Source organism: Protopterus annectens, chromosome 3.part0 (genome assembly GCF_019279795.1).
Source record: "Protopterus annectens isolate FY-2018-M chromosome 3.part0, PAN1.0, whole genome shotgun sequence".
Taxonomy (NCBI): domain Eukaryota; kingdom Metazoa; phylum Chordata; order Ceratodontiformes; family Protopteridae; genus Protopterus; species Protopterus annectens.
The window spans coordinates 503,628,098-503,641,960 of NC_056731.1; the positions used below are offsets into that span (position 1 = coordinate 503,628,098).

The 13,863-nt window shown below is 40.1% G+C and overlaps 1 protein-coding gene across 3 annotated transcripts in view; it reads left to right on the top strand.

The window, feature by feature from the left end:
* The window catches only part of CTNND2 (catenin delta 2), a 6,416,678-nt gene that overhangs the window by 4,155,235 nt on the left and 2,247,580 nt on the right, over positions 1–13,863 (top strand). For all 3 annotated transcript variants that reach the window (XM_044064921.1, XM_044064922.1, XM_044064923.1), the window contains one exon: positions 2,634–2,886. In XM_044064921.1, coding sequence (XP_043920856.1) covers positions 2,634–2,886 — 253 coding nt within the window. The remainder of the gene's footprint in view (positions 1–2,633; positions 2,887–13,863) is intronic.

The window sequence follows — 13,863 nt, forward strand, 5'->3', positions numbered from 1 at the left end:
TACCTACCTATGAACCTATATGTTGAAAACAGATCTATTACCACCTGTAATATGGTGTTCTATAATAATATAACAACAGCTATGAATGAAAAATTGTGCTGTAATGTTATTTATATATATTTAACTTCAGCATTTGAGAGGGTCATACACATAACACTGATCAGTAAACTAGGTATTGATGTACTCTTGATAAGATGGATAGCTGTATGGCTTTCAAATAGGACATGGCAAGTATCATACAGCAACTGGACAGGGGAAATCCTTGGTCACAGTCAGGGTGTCCCACAGGGCTCTGTCCTAGGACCTTACTTGCTTAGATTATATCTTTCAGACCTGCCTTTTTCATCTGAAATGTTCTACAGACTATATGCAGATGACCTGAAATTGGGTAAACTGATTACATTTGTTACAGATAAAGCATGTCTGCAAAATAACTTGACTAAATTGACCATTTGGGCACAAGAGAATGATATGCTGATAAATACATCAAAAACTAAGCATATGAGATTGGTACGTATAAACTGAGTGGTGAATATTTAATACAGCACACAGTGATTGAAACTATAGACTCATTTATGGGTAGATTCAGCTATGAGTTTTTCTAATCATATCAGCCAATTTGTTAATGATACTTATAGAACTATAGGTTGTATAAATAGATTTATAAACTCTAGGAAATCAAAAATAATGAAGTCATTGTTTGTTACTTACATTAGTCCCAAACTTGAGTATGGAATAACAATATGGAAATACTATAAGAAAACAACCATGAGTAAACTGGAAAGAGTACAATGGAAATATACCAAGGGTATCCATGGATGTGAAATTTTAAGTTATTATGAAAGACTAAAATATCTGAACTTGTACAGTGTCTCTTACAGATACCTAGGAGGAGATCTTATTCAGGTATATAGGGCATTTAGAGACAGCTACCTCTGGGAATGTTTGGGGTTAACAAAAAGTACTAGAGAATTATCAGACAACTTGCGTAGAATATTCTATAGGAATGAGAAGTGTACTAATTGGTTCTCTGACAGAGTAGCTGATGCATGGAACAGACTACCAAATTACATTAAAACAAGTACTGGTTTAGATATTTTTAAGAACAGCCTGGACAATTATTATGGGAACAAGTGTTTTGATATATTGGCATGCTAGAAGGGAATTAATGCCTGTGCTTGAACTATTTGTATGTATGTAACAACATTGAAATAAGATGGAGCTGGAGGTACCCATGTGGAAGACAGACTGTTTATAAAAATAAATAGTGTAAAGGAAAAGACAAGTGGAGATATGATATATTGACAAGATTCATGAAACCGTTAAGGTGTGAACCATTTACAGGTACTACTAGGCTACAGTGTCTTTGCGACATTCAGAGACATAAACACAAAACCACAGGTCTGCTGACAGTGAGTGAGTGACTGCACAGTTTCAGGTCTCGCTGTTAACGATTTGAACAATAAGACGATTACATTATCCTCAAAGTATATTACTTTGCTTATGTGGTTTTCTTGTATGAATTAGCCAGGAATTCTTGCGTTATATGTTCTCTGCCAGTTTCATTGTGATATCATCTGATACAGAACAATATTTTAATGATATTTGTTTTACACAATGTATTACTTAAATTGTATTTTTATTTAATATTCAGTAAATGCCAGTGTTTTTTTGTGTTTACTAGTGCTACTAGCATCAGATTCACTGCCACGTTCAGATCAGTAAATTGTTCCTCTCAGTCTATGTTGCACAGTTAGTAGAAAGTAAAGACGTGAAGAACAGCATCTTGTGTCACTTGCATTTCCCTTGGCAGATATACAGACAGGCTTCACCTGAATTGTTGTTGTACTTCTAATACAAATAGTACTGCAAAAGGCTGCTTTCCTTATAAACACCAGGCGACCTGCTTCCAACTTCTTATATATTCAGCAATGGTATTTAAATGCTAAACGACTCCAGTATGGAGCACAGATCATAAAAAGTGAGCAAATCAACAAATCCACACTACACAATTGAACTCTGGTCTGATGTAGCTTCATTTTGAGATAAGAGGTTGCCAAAGGTTAAATAAAATTCAGAATGACAAATACTTTAGATCTTCTTAAATCTGTGGTTTTATTTTCACTACAAAACGGATTTATAGTTAGTTGCGTTAGAATGCCTTTTTTTCCAGACTACAACCATCTAGTAACTTTTTTACCAGTGCATGGTAGTACATTATATCTTTGGCTTCAAATATTTTAACTTTAATATGAATGTATTGCATATTACTTTAATATTAGCAATGTTGAAGTATAACAGTATTTTTAATGAATGTCTGATAGAAATAATGTTTTCTTACCATCTACTAGATTTTAATGCTTACTGGTTTCAGAAATGCCTGCATTGTTCTCCTAATGATGTACATCTTGCTTCATAACACTGTAACTAATTACAAGCAGTTACTTATTCAGCATTTAGGTACTCTGTGTTCTTTACTTAGATAATAATTGGTATCAAACACATTATGACAATGTTTCTATTCCTCTCAAACCCCTGTGTTGTTGTGTTTGTTTTCCTGTGCCTAGACCTGGTTAACCATTTCTGTGAGCAGGTCCTGAATTTTTTGCTTTGTCCCTACTTTCCTGTCATAGCCCCATCCTCCCCTGGTGTCGACTCCGTACCCTTACAACGCACAGGTAGCCAGCATGGTACACAGAATGCAACAACCGCCTACCAGAGGGCCAGTTACGCTGCAGGCCCAGCTTCTAATTATGCAGACCCATACCGACAACTTCAATACTGTCCTTCAGTTGAATCACCGTACAGCAAATCTGGGCCAGCCATCCCACCCGAAGGGACCTTGGTTAGATCACCTTCCATCGACAGCATTCAGAAGGATCCCAGGTGTGTGAAAATGCTATTTTTGTTTGATTTCATTTTTTTTTTTTGTAATAAAGTCTTGGCTACAGTTTTGCTTATTTCAGATGATATTAACTTTTCTGCTTAACTCTTTAGTTACTTGCACTTTTCTAACAAATGTCAGAAAGTTTTATATATACGTGCATTTATATTTCTCTGTATATAGTTTATTCATTGCTAGTATGTGTCTAATACGTTCCTTTGTGCAGACATTTGTTATTTATGTATCATTATTGTAGACTGCTGGCCTTCATAAAGATAGCTTAAAAGTTTATAGTAGAGTAACACAGCTTTGATATACATGATGGTTTATTTATATGATGAATGTATCTTTATGGAGGTAACACTGATGAAATTATTCAGTATTACATAATGCCAAAAAATGATATGACTTCTCCTTTAAAACAAAGACTCTATCCATTATTTCAGCAATTCTTCACAGAAAGTTCTACGTGAATATAGCAATTGGCAGGCATGCCTTATTAAAAGACACTGAGTGCACTTACTTGTAGTAACCACAGAAGCGATGTTGGGCTTGTAATAGCAATCACACCTTTTAGAAGAAAGGTGCATTTTAACCTGTATTGCACATCAGTCACTCATATTTTTTTACAGAGTCTAATGCAATTTATAACAATGCTGCACCTCTGTGTCTAGACCAACACTTTAAAATTGCAGTGAATAACAAGCATGGTAACAGAGGTCTGGAACTTTAAGATTATTCATACTGTCATTTAGAGTTTCACATTTATTTCTGATGTAGTCCAGTTAAAGATTTATGAAAATGTTTGGAACTTTAGAATAGTGAGTGACATACTGAAATGAAGTTTTAACTAAGAAAGAAAAGAAGAAATAAATAGCTGATGGTATGGTAAGCCCATAATGACCTTTGAAACTGTTTCTTATTAGTTGTCTAAAAGCTGCTGCTACAATCAGCTCTTGTCCAATCTGTTTATAATAAAGAGCTGTAGTGGTCACTTAATATGTTCAACAAACATACTGCCTTACTGGCATGTGGATAAGTAGTACCCTACTACCATCCCTCTGACAGTCTGTCAAAGCTCAGAACTCCTCCCACAGCCTGTCTTTGAGGCTAAAGAACCAATAACTTGGCAGGACCAGGACAGTTCTTCACACTCACAGAAAGGACCCTTTCAGTTTTTATGTGCCACAGTCAGAGAAAGAACTATTGGGATATTGCTTTTCACAAACTGGTGCCATCAGCTGCAGAGCTCAGATAAGAAATTCCTTTTGGGCTTTATTTCTACCCTGTGCCTTTTTTTATCGGTGCTTAAATAGCATATTCTGCTGCTTTCACTGCTTTTTCTGATTTGAAATGTTTTATGTGGTTCTGCTTTAACTTTGACTAACAGTACTGTACATTGATTAAAAGCTTCATTTAGAGGTTTTGACAGGAAAACTTGCTGATAATGCATTTCTTTTAATAATTTGAGGTGACATAGTAGGATTACAGCATTTTAATGATTTTTTACATTGTCATTTTGGCACCATTTTGTATGTTAAAGATTTATGATAGGAATTTATCAGTTTAAGATTTATTTCTTGTGTAATACTGTTTTAGGCTGTATCCATTCATTTTGACCAAAACAAACCCTTTTTCACTAAATCAGGAAACCCTTGTGCATGCATTTTGTGTTTCAAACTGAAAATACTATCATTTTCTCACTGCAGCATGCAAAATAGTATCCCTGTAGCAATATTTTTCAGATTGCTACTTAGAGAGAGAATGGTGAAGTTTGTCCATCTCCTTACTGGACTGATCATGCAGCCAGTATTTGGTATTAAGCTAGTTAGTTTCTTGTCCCCTGACTTGATTGACTTAGACCCCCACCCCCACCATCTTCCCTATCTGCACCTAAAAAAAAAAGAATAAATCAAAAAATATTCCTTAGCCTATGGTTTGTGATTCCACAGTAGCCTTAGTTACCTCCAGGTCCCCTTGGGTGATCATAGTACCACTACTGTGCTTGACACAAGGGTCAGGCACATCCTTTAGGGCTTAACCATTGCCTGCTGCAGGTATGGGAGAATCAAACCCCTATAGGTGCAGGGGAAGCCAGGGGTGCCAACACTGTTGCCAGTATTGATATGTTTCTCCAGGGGATTCTCCCACTATGTAGTATATGCCAAACAGAGTTCCAGGCAATGGTGGGACAGCCATACCTCTCAACCTCTTAGAGCAAGAAATCTGGACAAAGCCATGAATAAAAGTGGGACAAAGGCCCAAAAATAAGGACAATTTTTAAATATTGCTCTTACAAACTTAGAAAGTTGATAACAGGTTTAGCATTTTCATGAACTTTCTGAATTGAATGAAGTTTCTAACTCAGATGTCTGTCATTATTTTCTAACTTCAGTCTTTAATAATTTGCCAATACATTGCCAGAAAACTAAAATTTTATTAAAAACAGACCGAAAAAATGAGGCAAAAATCTGGACGATCTGCGAAAATCTGTACGGTTGAGAGGTATGGGGACAGCAGTCTCTGCCTGGATTTTCACCCAGGATGATAGCTATGGCTGGATCAATTGTTCAAGCAGTAAGTTGTGGGGTGCATACCAGGTTTTGGCTAAAGCCATTGCTTCCACTACTGATCGGTCTGCTAAGGATCCTTTTTTTTTTTAAGGTGAGACTGTGTCTGGGGACTCTGACCTGTCTGAGTCGGATCAGTCAGGTTCCTCTAATGATAAACAAGGTACAAGCACCCAAAAAATTGGTTTCTTTTTCCCATATGTTGACTAGATTTAAACATGTATTCACCTTTAAGATACCTCTGTCTACTCCTAAGATTAACAGGGTTTATGATCTCTTAGATGATGAAGCCCCAGACATTCCTCCATTAATCTCACCATTGGGGGATGTCTTCAAGAAAGCTTGTAGTACACCATTCTTTACTAAGGCTGTGCCTAAGAAAGTGTTTAAGATATTTATGGTATGCTCGGCCTTGCCTGGAGATCTGCTTTGGTGTCCCCAGTCACTTTCGCTAATAAGAAGACCACGTCTTTTTCTAACACAGTCCCTCAGGATAAACTAGACAAGTTGCAAGAATCTCAGGGAGTGAAGCTGGTACAGTCCAACATGGTAGCTTCTAAAATGTTTAACTACCAGTGTTTTATGTAAACGTTTGCTTTGAAATACACATACAGATTGGGCAAGTTTGCTACATCATTGCCTGCAGAGCAAAAGGTTTATGCTAAAGATATTGTCTCCAGTGTTTCTCAGCTCTCAAAACATGCCTTGGAGGGGGCTAATATTGGTTTTAGAAATGCAACATTGTCAGTGGTGATTAGAAGGTATGTTTGGTTGCACACTCAGAATTTTTCTGATGAGCTAAAAAATAAGATTTTGAATGCTCTTCTTGAGTCTGATTGTGTGTTTTCTGCAGGAGCTAATCAAATCCTTAAACACTGGGATGACACATGTAAATTGATGCAAGGAGTATCGATAATGATCCATATTCACAAATTCTTCTCTTTTAAGCAAGATAACTTTTCATGGCCTAACAAAAAGAAGTCCCAGCTGATCAAGAACCAATGCAATAAAAGAAAAAGGCAGGATGACAGTTCCACAAAACCAAACAAGAAGGGTTCCTTTCTTAGGTTCATAGGTTCATAGGTAGGTACTAGGCTATCTGCCCAAAGGCATTTATAAGCCTAGCCAGAATGTGTTGGCTTTCGCCGCCCCCTTAGATTAGTTCCCTGTGCCTTTGTCCAGCAGAGCCATTGAAGTGATCCCCGGGGTAAACTTTCTGTTTCCCATCCACTCATCAAAGTTTCTCTTGAAGAGGGTTAACGAGGAGCTCTGCCTAATGTAGACTGGAATCTTGTTCCAGAGCATGGGAAGTCTCTGGGACAGGAATCTATCCCTCCAGCACATCCTGTTTATTGTTGTGGTGAGGTTTAAATCCCTGAAATGTGTGGCTCGAGGGGATATGGTTTTCTTTAGGTGGAGCATGTCCATCAATTCTGGGTTGGACATGGCCTTGTATGTCAAGCAGAGATAACCTCTGAGTAGGCGGTATGCAACCGAGTACAGCTGGAGTTTCTTCAGTCGAGCTGCATAGGGCATCTGCTTGAGGCCAGTGATTCTCTTGGTGAGGTACTTCTGTGGTCCTTCCAGTTGTTGCAAGTGTCTTGTAAGGTACATTCCAACTGAGGAATTGTACTATATGATGGGTCTGATGAGTGATGTGTAGAGGGGCCCAATGATCTCTTTCGATCTGGATGTAAACCCTTTTGTTATTAGGTGGGCAACATAGAAGGATTTTTTCTAACTGCTTTGGCAATGTGATTATCAAAGGAGAGGTTACTATCTACTTTGGTCCCCAGATCCGTTATTACGTCTTCCGTATTTAGGGGGCTACCACCTTTGTGGTAGTTTGTGGGTACTTTGTTTTTTCCAAAGGGGATGACTATGCACATTTTGGCATTTAGCTTGAGACCGTGGTTTTGACACCAGGGATCTGTCTCAGTGAGACCCTTTTGGAGGATGTCTGTGTCAGCCGGAGAGTCAGTTATAGCCCCTAGTTTGCAGTCGTCTGTGAACTTGGTCAGCCATAGTTCTCCTGTGCTTGTCTGTACCTCTGAGAAGTATATGACAAACAGGAGGGGTCTTAGGACTGAGCCGTAGGGAACGCCACTTGTAACTGGTTTAGAGTCAGACCTAGCTCCCGCAACTCTTACCATGTGGGTTCTGTCCATGAGCTAGTTGGCAACCCAACTCATGATGTAGGGGTTTATGTTCAGGCTGGTAAGCTTGTCTATAATACCTGAGTGGGGAAGGGTGTCGAAGGCCTTTGCAATGTCTAGGTAGGCTGTGTGCACCACCCTTTCCTCATCTATAGCCTTGGTAACTGTCTCAAAGAAGTCCACCAGGTTTAGGAGGCATGATCTGCCCTTAACAAAGCTGGGTAGGGTCCAATGTTTGGAGGTTCCCAATGTCTCTGTTAATGAGATCCATGATGATGTGCTCCATAGCTTTGCAGACCAAGCTAGTCAGGCTTATAGAGCGATAGTTCCCAGGGTCCGTTGTAGCTCCACCTTTGTGGAGTGGAATAACCGTTGCTGCGCGCCACTCTGTGGGCACATAGCCTGTGGAGAGGCTGAGTTTAAACAGTGTGTTTAGGTGAGGGGTTAGTTCATCTTTGAGCTTGTGTAGGACGCAGCCTGGGACACCGTCTGGTCCCATTGATGCTGTGTTTTTGGCTTTGGAGAGGGCTGTTTTAACCTGAGTGTCTGTGATTTCAGGGGCACTACATTCTTCTGGAGAGGGGGGTGAAGTTTGCACTGAACCTGTCTGCCAGGATTTTGGCTATATCGGTCGGTTCAGTGTATTTTGTGCCATTCTGCACTAACTCTGAGCAGCTCTGAGAATTGCCACTTAGATTCTTGACATAGCTAAAGAATGCCTTGTGATTATCTTTGGAGTCCATGGCAATTTTTCTTTTGATACTAGCCTTGGATGATTTTATGAGGGAATGTAGTTTCTTGCTGATACTGATCAGGGATGTCTTCCCTTCTTGGGATTTTACTCTTTTCTGTACTAGTTTCCTCCTTCTATTGTATAGCTTGTTTATGGCAGGGGTCCACCAGACAGGTTTCCTTTTCTTGGAGGAGTGAGTCTTGGTTTTGTTTGGGATAGCATGATCCATGCATTCTTGTAGGTGCCCATAGAGTGCATTAGTAAAGGATTTTGCAGCTTGGACAGCATTATTCTTTAGCATGCGGGCTTTGAAATTTCCCACCTCGTTCTTAAGTAACGTGAAGTTTGCTTTTGAAAAGTTTTTCATGGTGGTTTCTTTGATCGGGGGTGGTGGCGGAATGTGGATATCCAGAGTGATTAGTTTATGGTCAGATCTAACCAGCGAGGGGTTGACCTCCGGTGAGGAACACCAGTCGCCCATGTTGGTGATGACCCGGTCCAATATGTTATCACCTCTGGTGGGGGTATTCACCAGTTGATCCAGGGTGTTTGAGTTTATAAATTCTAGGAAATGTTGGGCAAGGGAGTTTGTACTTGAGTAATTCTCTGAGTAAATGTTTGGGTAATAGAAATCACCCAATATCAGGGTGTTTGGTAGGACCTTTATGTTTCCCAGTGTTTCCAGGAATGCGGAGTGGGGGTCCTGGAAATGGTGGGTGATATGTAGCAAGCTATAATTTGAACAGCAGTTTTGCCCATTGTTAGTTGCATGTGGATGATCTCTGAAGCATCGTGCTGTGCCACTAACCTGGAGGTGTGGGTATCCTTGATGAATATGGATACTTCCCCACCTTTTGTATTTTGGTCCGGGTTTTGTGGCTGAAATGTATGGTATGAGTTGTAGCCTGGTAGTACTGGGGTGCTCTCTGGGCCTTAAACCACATTTCTGTTACTGCACATATATCGATTTTCTCCATACTGAGGAGTGCCTCCAGTGCATGTATTTTGAGGTTTAGACTTCTGGCATTGATTAGCATTACCCTCAGCTTTTTGTTACTTGCGCTATTTACAACGGTGGGTTTGTCTTTTGAGCCTTGCCTGAAAAAGGCACTATGGGGGTAGCAAGAGCCTTGGCCAGTATTCAAAAGCCTAAGGGTGACAGGTGCAAGCCATCTCTAGCGAAGCAGCATGGCTTGTCAAGCATGTCATCCCAGGCTGACAGACACTGGATCCCCTTTGAATGACACCAGAAGCTTAGCCAATTGTTGAAATTGATAATTTTTTATCTATACTGTGGTATCATTGTTGGTGAGGGCAGGATGCTGCTCAGGGTCAGGGTCATACCAGCCTGGGCTATGTGATCAGAGAGCTCCTCCATGTATCTTTTCATGTAGTCCAGGGAGGTATGGCTCAGGTCATTCACACCAACATTCACAATGATAGAGTCATATTTGTACTTGTTCTGGAGTGACCTGAGTGTTTGTGTTATGGCACCTGGCAGGCAGCTAACAGTAACCTTCTCGTTGTTAAGCCTAGTGAGTGGGACGTCAGTGTGCCTGACTATTGAGTCACCTATTACTAGTGTGTTGGGTATGTTATTTTGCCTTAAGGGTTGTGATTGCATGGCACACTTGTTTTGTGAAGTATGTGTTTCATGGTTTGTGCTGGGAGGTAGAGGTTTCTTGGGTTCTGCTTTGGAGGTCTCTGTTGCTTTTGCAGATTTTTATTTAGAGCCTCCGAGTATGTTTTCATGTATTTATGTGTGTTTTTTGCCGGTGCTGGTTTCATAGGTCTGTGTCAGACTGGTAGTGTGATGCAAGTAATTCTGTCAGAAAAATATGTATTAGTGTATGTATTAGTTATATGCTTAGTGCATTTAAAGCTTGAAAAGTGTTAACACGTTTATTCTATTTCACACTGCATAAATCTGTGTGAATTGCAGAAAGCTTTCTAACCTTGAGTTGCCATGAAATATGCATAGCTATTGCTTATGCGTTTGGAAACTTACAAGGAAGCAGATAATTTCTGCTTGTGTCAGGAAAATAATGAATAGAACAATACCACTTGTATTAACGTTATGAGACTAAGACAAGGAGTTCCGCTTGTGCTGTGAGAAAATACACAGCTGCAGAAGCTATAGATAATCAGAACAAAGACTGCTTGAAAATATGAACTGCAATCAGCATTTGCTTGTGCCTAAGTTAGAGAAGTACCTTGAAATGTACCACATGTATTAGAACTATACAATAGAAGCTTGTAACGGGCTAGGGCCCATCAAGGCCAGGTTGTTTTTCTCAAAATTTTTTCATAAATCCAATCATATCAGCAGAAAATCTGAGTAACATCTGCTGTAAAACAATACTGAAAGTTGTGTTTGATTACGTCAGCCATAGAAGGCCATGTCTTGTAGAATAGTATAAGAATAGCATACTTCCTGTTAGTACTTAGACAAAATCCTGTATTTGCATGTTTTTGACTCCTTGCAGCAAGTTATTAAATGTGCCTTAACTGAGCCTTACGTGTATTGGTCTTTGAAGTTTTTTCCTTTGACAAACTCCCTTCTCCTCTTGAGCTTAGCCTCCAGTTTGGCTGTATAATTGCATCTCTCGCATGTATTACTGTTTGGTGGAAGGAGGAGAGGGTTGTCTGTGTACATGAGGCAATTGTAACATTGCCTCAAAATGCCCAGATTCACCAGTTGGACTGGAGAGTACACCTGAAACTGCCCTTTGGACATGCCTGGACAGGTGCAGTGAACTGTTTTACTGATTGGTTGGTAAGGTCGAATAGAGAGCCTTGTCTTTCTCTACAGTATAGGGAGGTCTAGTACTAAGGTTTATTAGTGCTTGCTATGAGTTTTGAGCAAGTGCCGGGATGAGAAGTGAATGGTTTGAGTGCTTACGTTGAAAGTTTGTCTAGTTCCAAGGGAAAAATTGAAGAGTAGACTTTGTAGAGCCAGGAATAGTCATACCCTAGCTAACCGGCGCTGCCCGGTACACAAAACCACACAAATGCAGGTTTTTTAAGCAGGGAAATGAAAGAGATAGAAATTAGCCCAAAATGGCCAATAAACTACTAATTTCTGGGCTGAAACCACTCTTCCAGGGACAGATAGGCTGCTCAAAGCTTCCTCTCTCACAGTGAACAGAGAAACTTCCTTCTATCCAAGCAAGGTATGGGCAAACACAGAAACTTGTAACACAGCCCTGAATTCAGCACTAACCTGAAAACTGGACTATACTAGCTTAGAAAGGCTGAAAAACAAGTATTTTTGTTTATTTATTTATTTATTTTAGAAAATAAAGCAGATACATTCAAAAGAATACTTTAAATGCACAGAAATGGTTATCACACTTGAGTGTGTAGCCTACAACAGTTAAACAGGTAATTTAAACGCAAAACCTACTTTGTTAAAGTGCAGGCAGTAAAATAAGTACAACATGTAGCTGAAACAAGATTTTTAAATCACAGAAACTCTAGAATTCTGCGTTTTAGGCGGAGTTAGCTAAAGGCAGCAAGAAAATGCAGAAAAATTATATTTAATCACTCCAAAGTCTCTCATTTGTCTCTCTGCTGCTGTATAACTCTGCAGGGCACCAGGAGCCTGCTGAGCTGTATACTAACACAAAAACTTTGCAAATGTGGGTTTTATAGCAGGGAAATGAAAGATATAGAAATTAGCCCAAAATGGCCAATAAACTTATCTTAAAAAGAATACTTCCCCTCCCAGCTTATGACTGTACTGAGGTGCAGCAACCCCCTTTTTTCAAGTTCCCCATCAAGTGTCTCATCTTTCAAGTTAGCTATCATCAAGCTGTCAGTGGTTTCTGACAAATGGATGCTACACATAGCTGGAATGGATTACAAATGGTGGTGGAAATACCACTTGCCTCTGTTCAGGTGGGGTTTTTCCACATGTACCAGACCCAGACATTGTTGTTCTCTGATATTCTGTAGCAAATGGTAGACTCAGGGTCATAGAACCAGTCCATCCTTTGGAAAAATGAGAAGTTTCTACTCCAGAATTTTCTTGCTTCCTAAAAAAGAGCAGTCTTAAAGGCAAGTGCTGGAACTTTCTTTACTTAAATACATTTGTCAAGGTCCCCAAATTCAAGATACTCGCCCTACAGACAGTACTTCCTCTGTTGCCAGATAACTGCTTCATAGTGACCCTGGACTTGAAGGATGATTATCATCATATCCCCATTTCTCATCACTTCTGGAGATATCTGAGATTTGTTGTGTCCATGCCCTTTAGTCTGTCCACTGAAACATGACTCTATCAAATGCCTTGCTCTGGTAGTGGCCCACTGCCAGACTCTGGGCATTCACATCTTTCTATAGGTGGATGACTTGCTGATCTGTACAGAGTCTGCATCCAGGTGTCTGGAATCACCAGAGAAGGTCTCAACCTTACACTCCTATGAAGGGTTCATGTTGAATCTCCAAAAGTCATGTCTTACACACTAGCAAAGACTCAGCTTTCTAGTGTACTTGAACAACTCCAACAGGAGAATGGCCTTTCTGCCCCAAGACAAGGTCTTGTCATACCAGACAATATTTCTGGAATTCTCCAAGAGGAGTGTTGCCTCGGTGAGAGAATTCCTGATTAATCTTGGACTAATAGTGACTACGATTCTCATGATACCACTGGCCCATCTTCTAATGAGAAAAATTCAATGGTATGTCCACAGTTGTTGGACCCAGTATCTCCATTCCCTGGAATCTCAGTAGCTGGTGCTGCCCTTCAACAGATGAGAGTTACAGTGGTGGAGAGTTCAAGTGAGTATTAGTCTAGGGCTTCCTTTCTCCCATCCAGTGCCAGTACAATCTGTCCAGACAGATTTGTCCCACTTAACCTGGGGAGCTCTGTCAGTGGGGATGCAAGTGCAAGCCAACTGGGGACTCGATGCATGGAAGCACATTGGTATCAAGGATATGTTGGCAATGATGCACACCTTGAAAGTTCTTCACCACTTTTGGACTCTGGGTCCTTTTACAGTGGTTATGGACAACATCACAGTTATATGGTATCTCATATGGTTAGGGCAAAACATTGTAGCAGACAGATTAAGCAGATCCTGGGCAGACCCTTATGAGTCATAGCTCAAGGCACCTGTATTCCAGAATGTAGTCCAGATGTGGGAACACCTCAAATCAATCCTTTCACCTCCTTTCAAAATAAACAGATGGAGAAATTCCATTCTAGACATCCTTACAGCCATGCTTAGAAGATAGATGCATTCTCTTCCCTTGGAGAACCTTTCACCCTTTACACTGATAAACAATCACAAGGTACTTATGAAAGATCAACGAGGAATGCCAAAGACCATTTTGGTGAACCCCTATTAATTCAAGCAATCATGCTTCTCCCTGTTACTGGTATTGGCCAAGGGCAATTACTCCAGAGATAATCACATGCTGGATCTGCTCACATAGTCTCAGAGGTGACTGGTCACTCCGATTTGGAGAAACTTCAATTAACAGCCTGAATGATTTGATTTTGACTTAGTTTAGGCA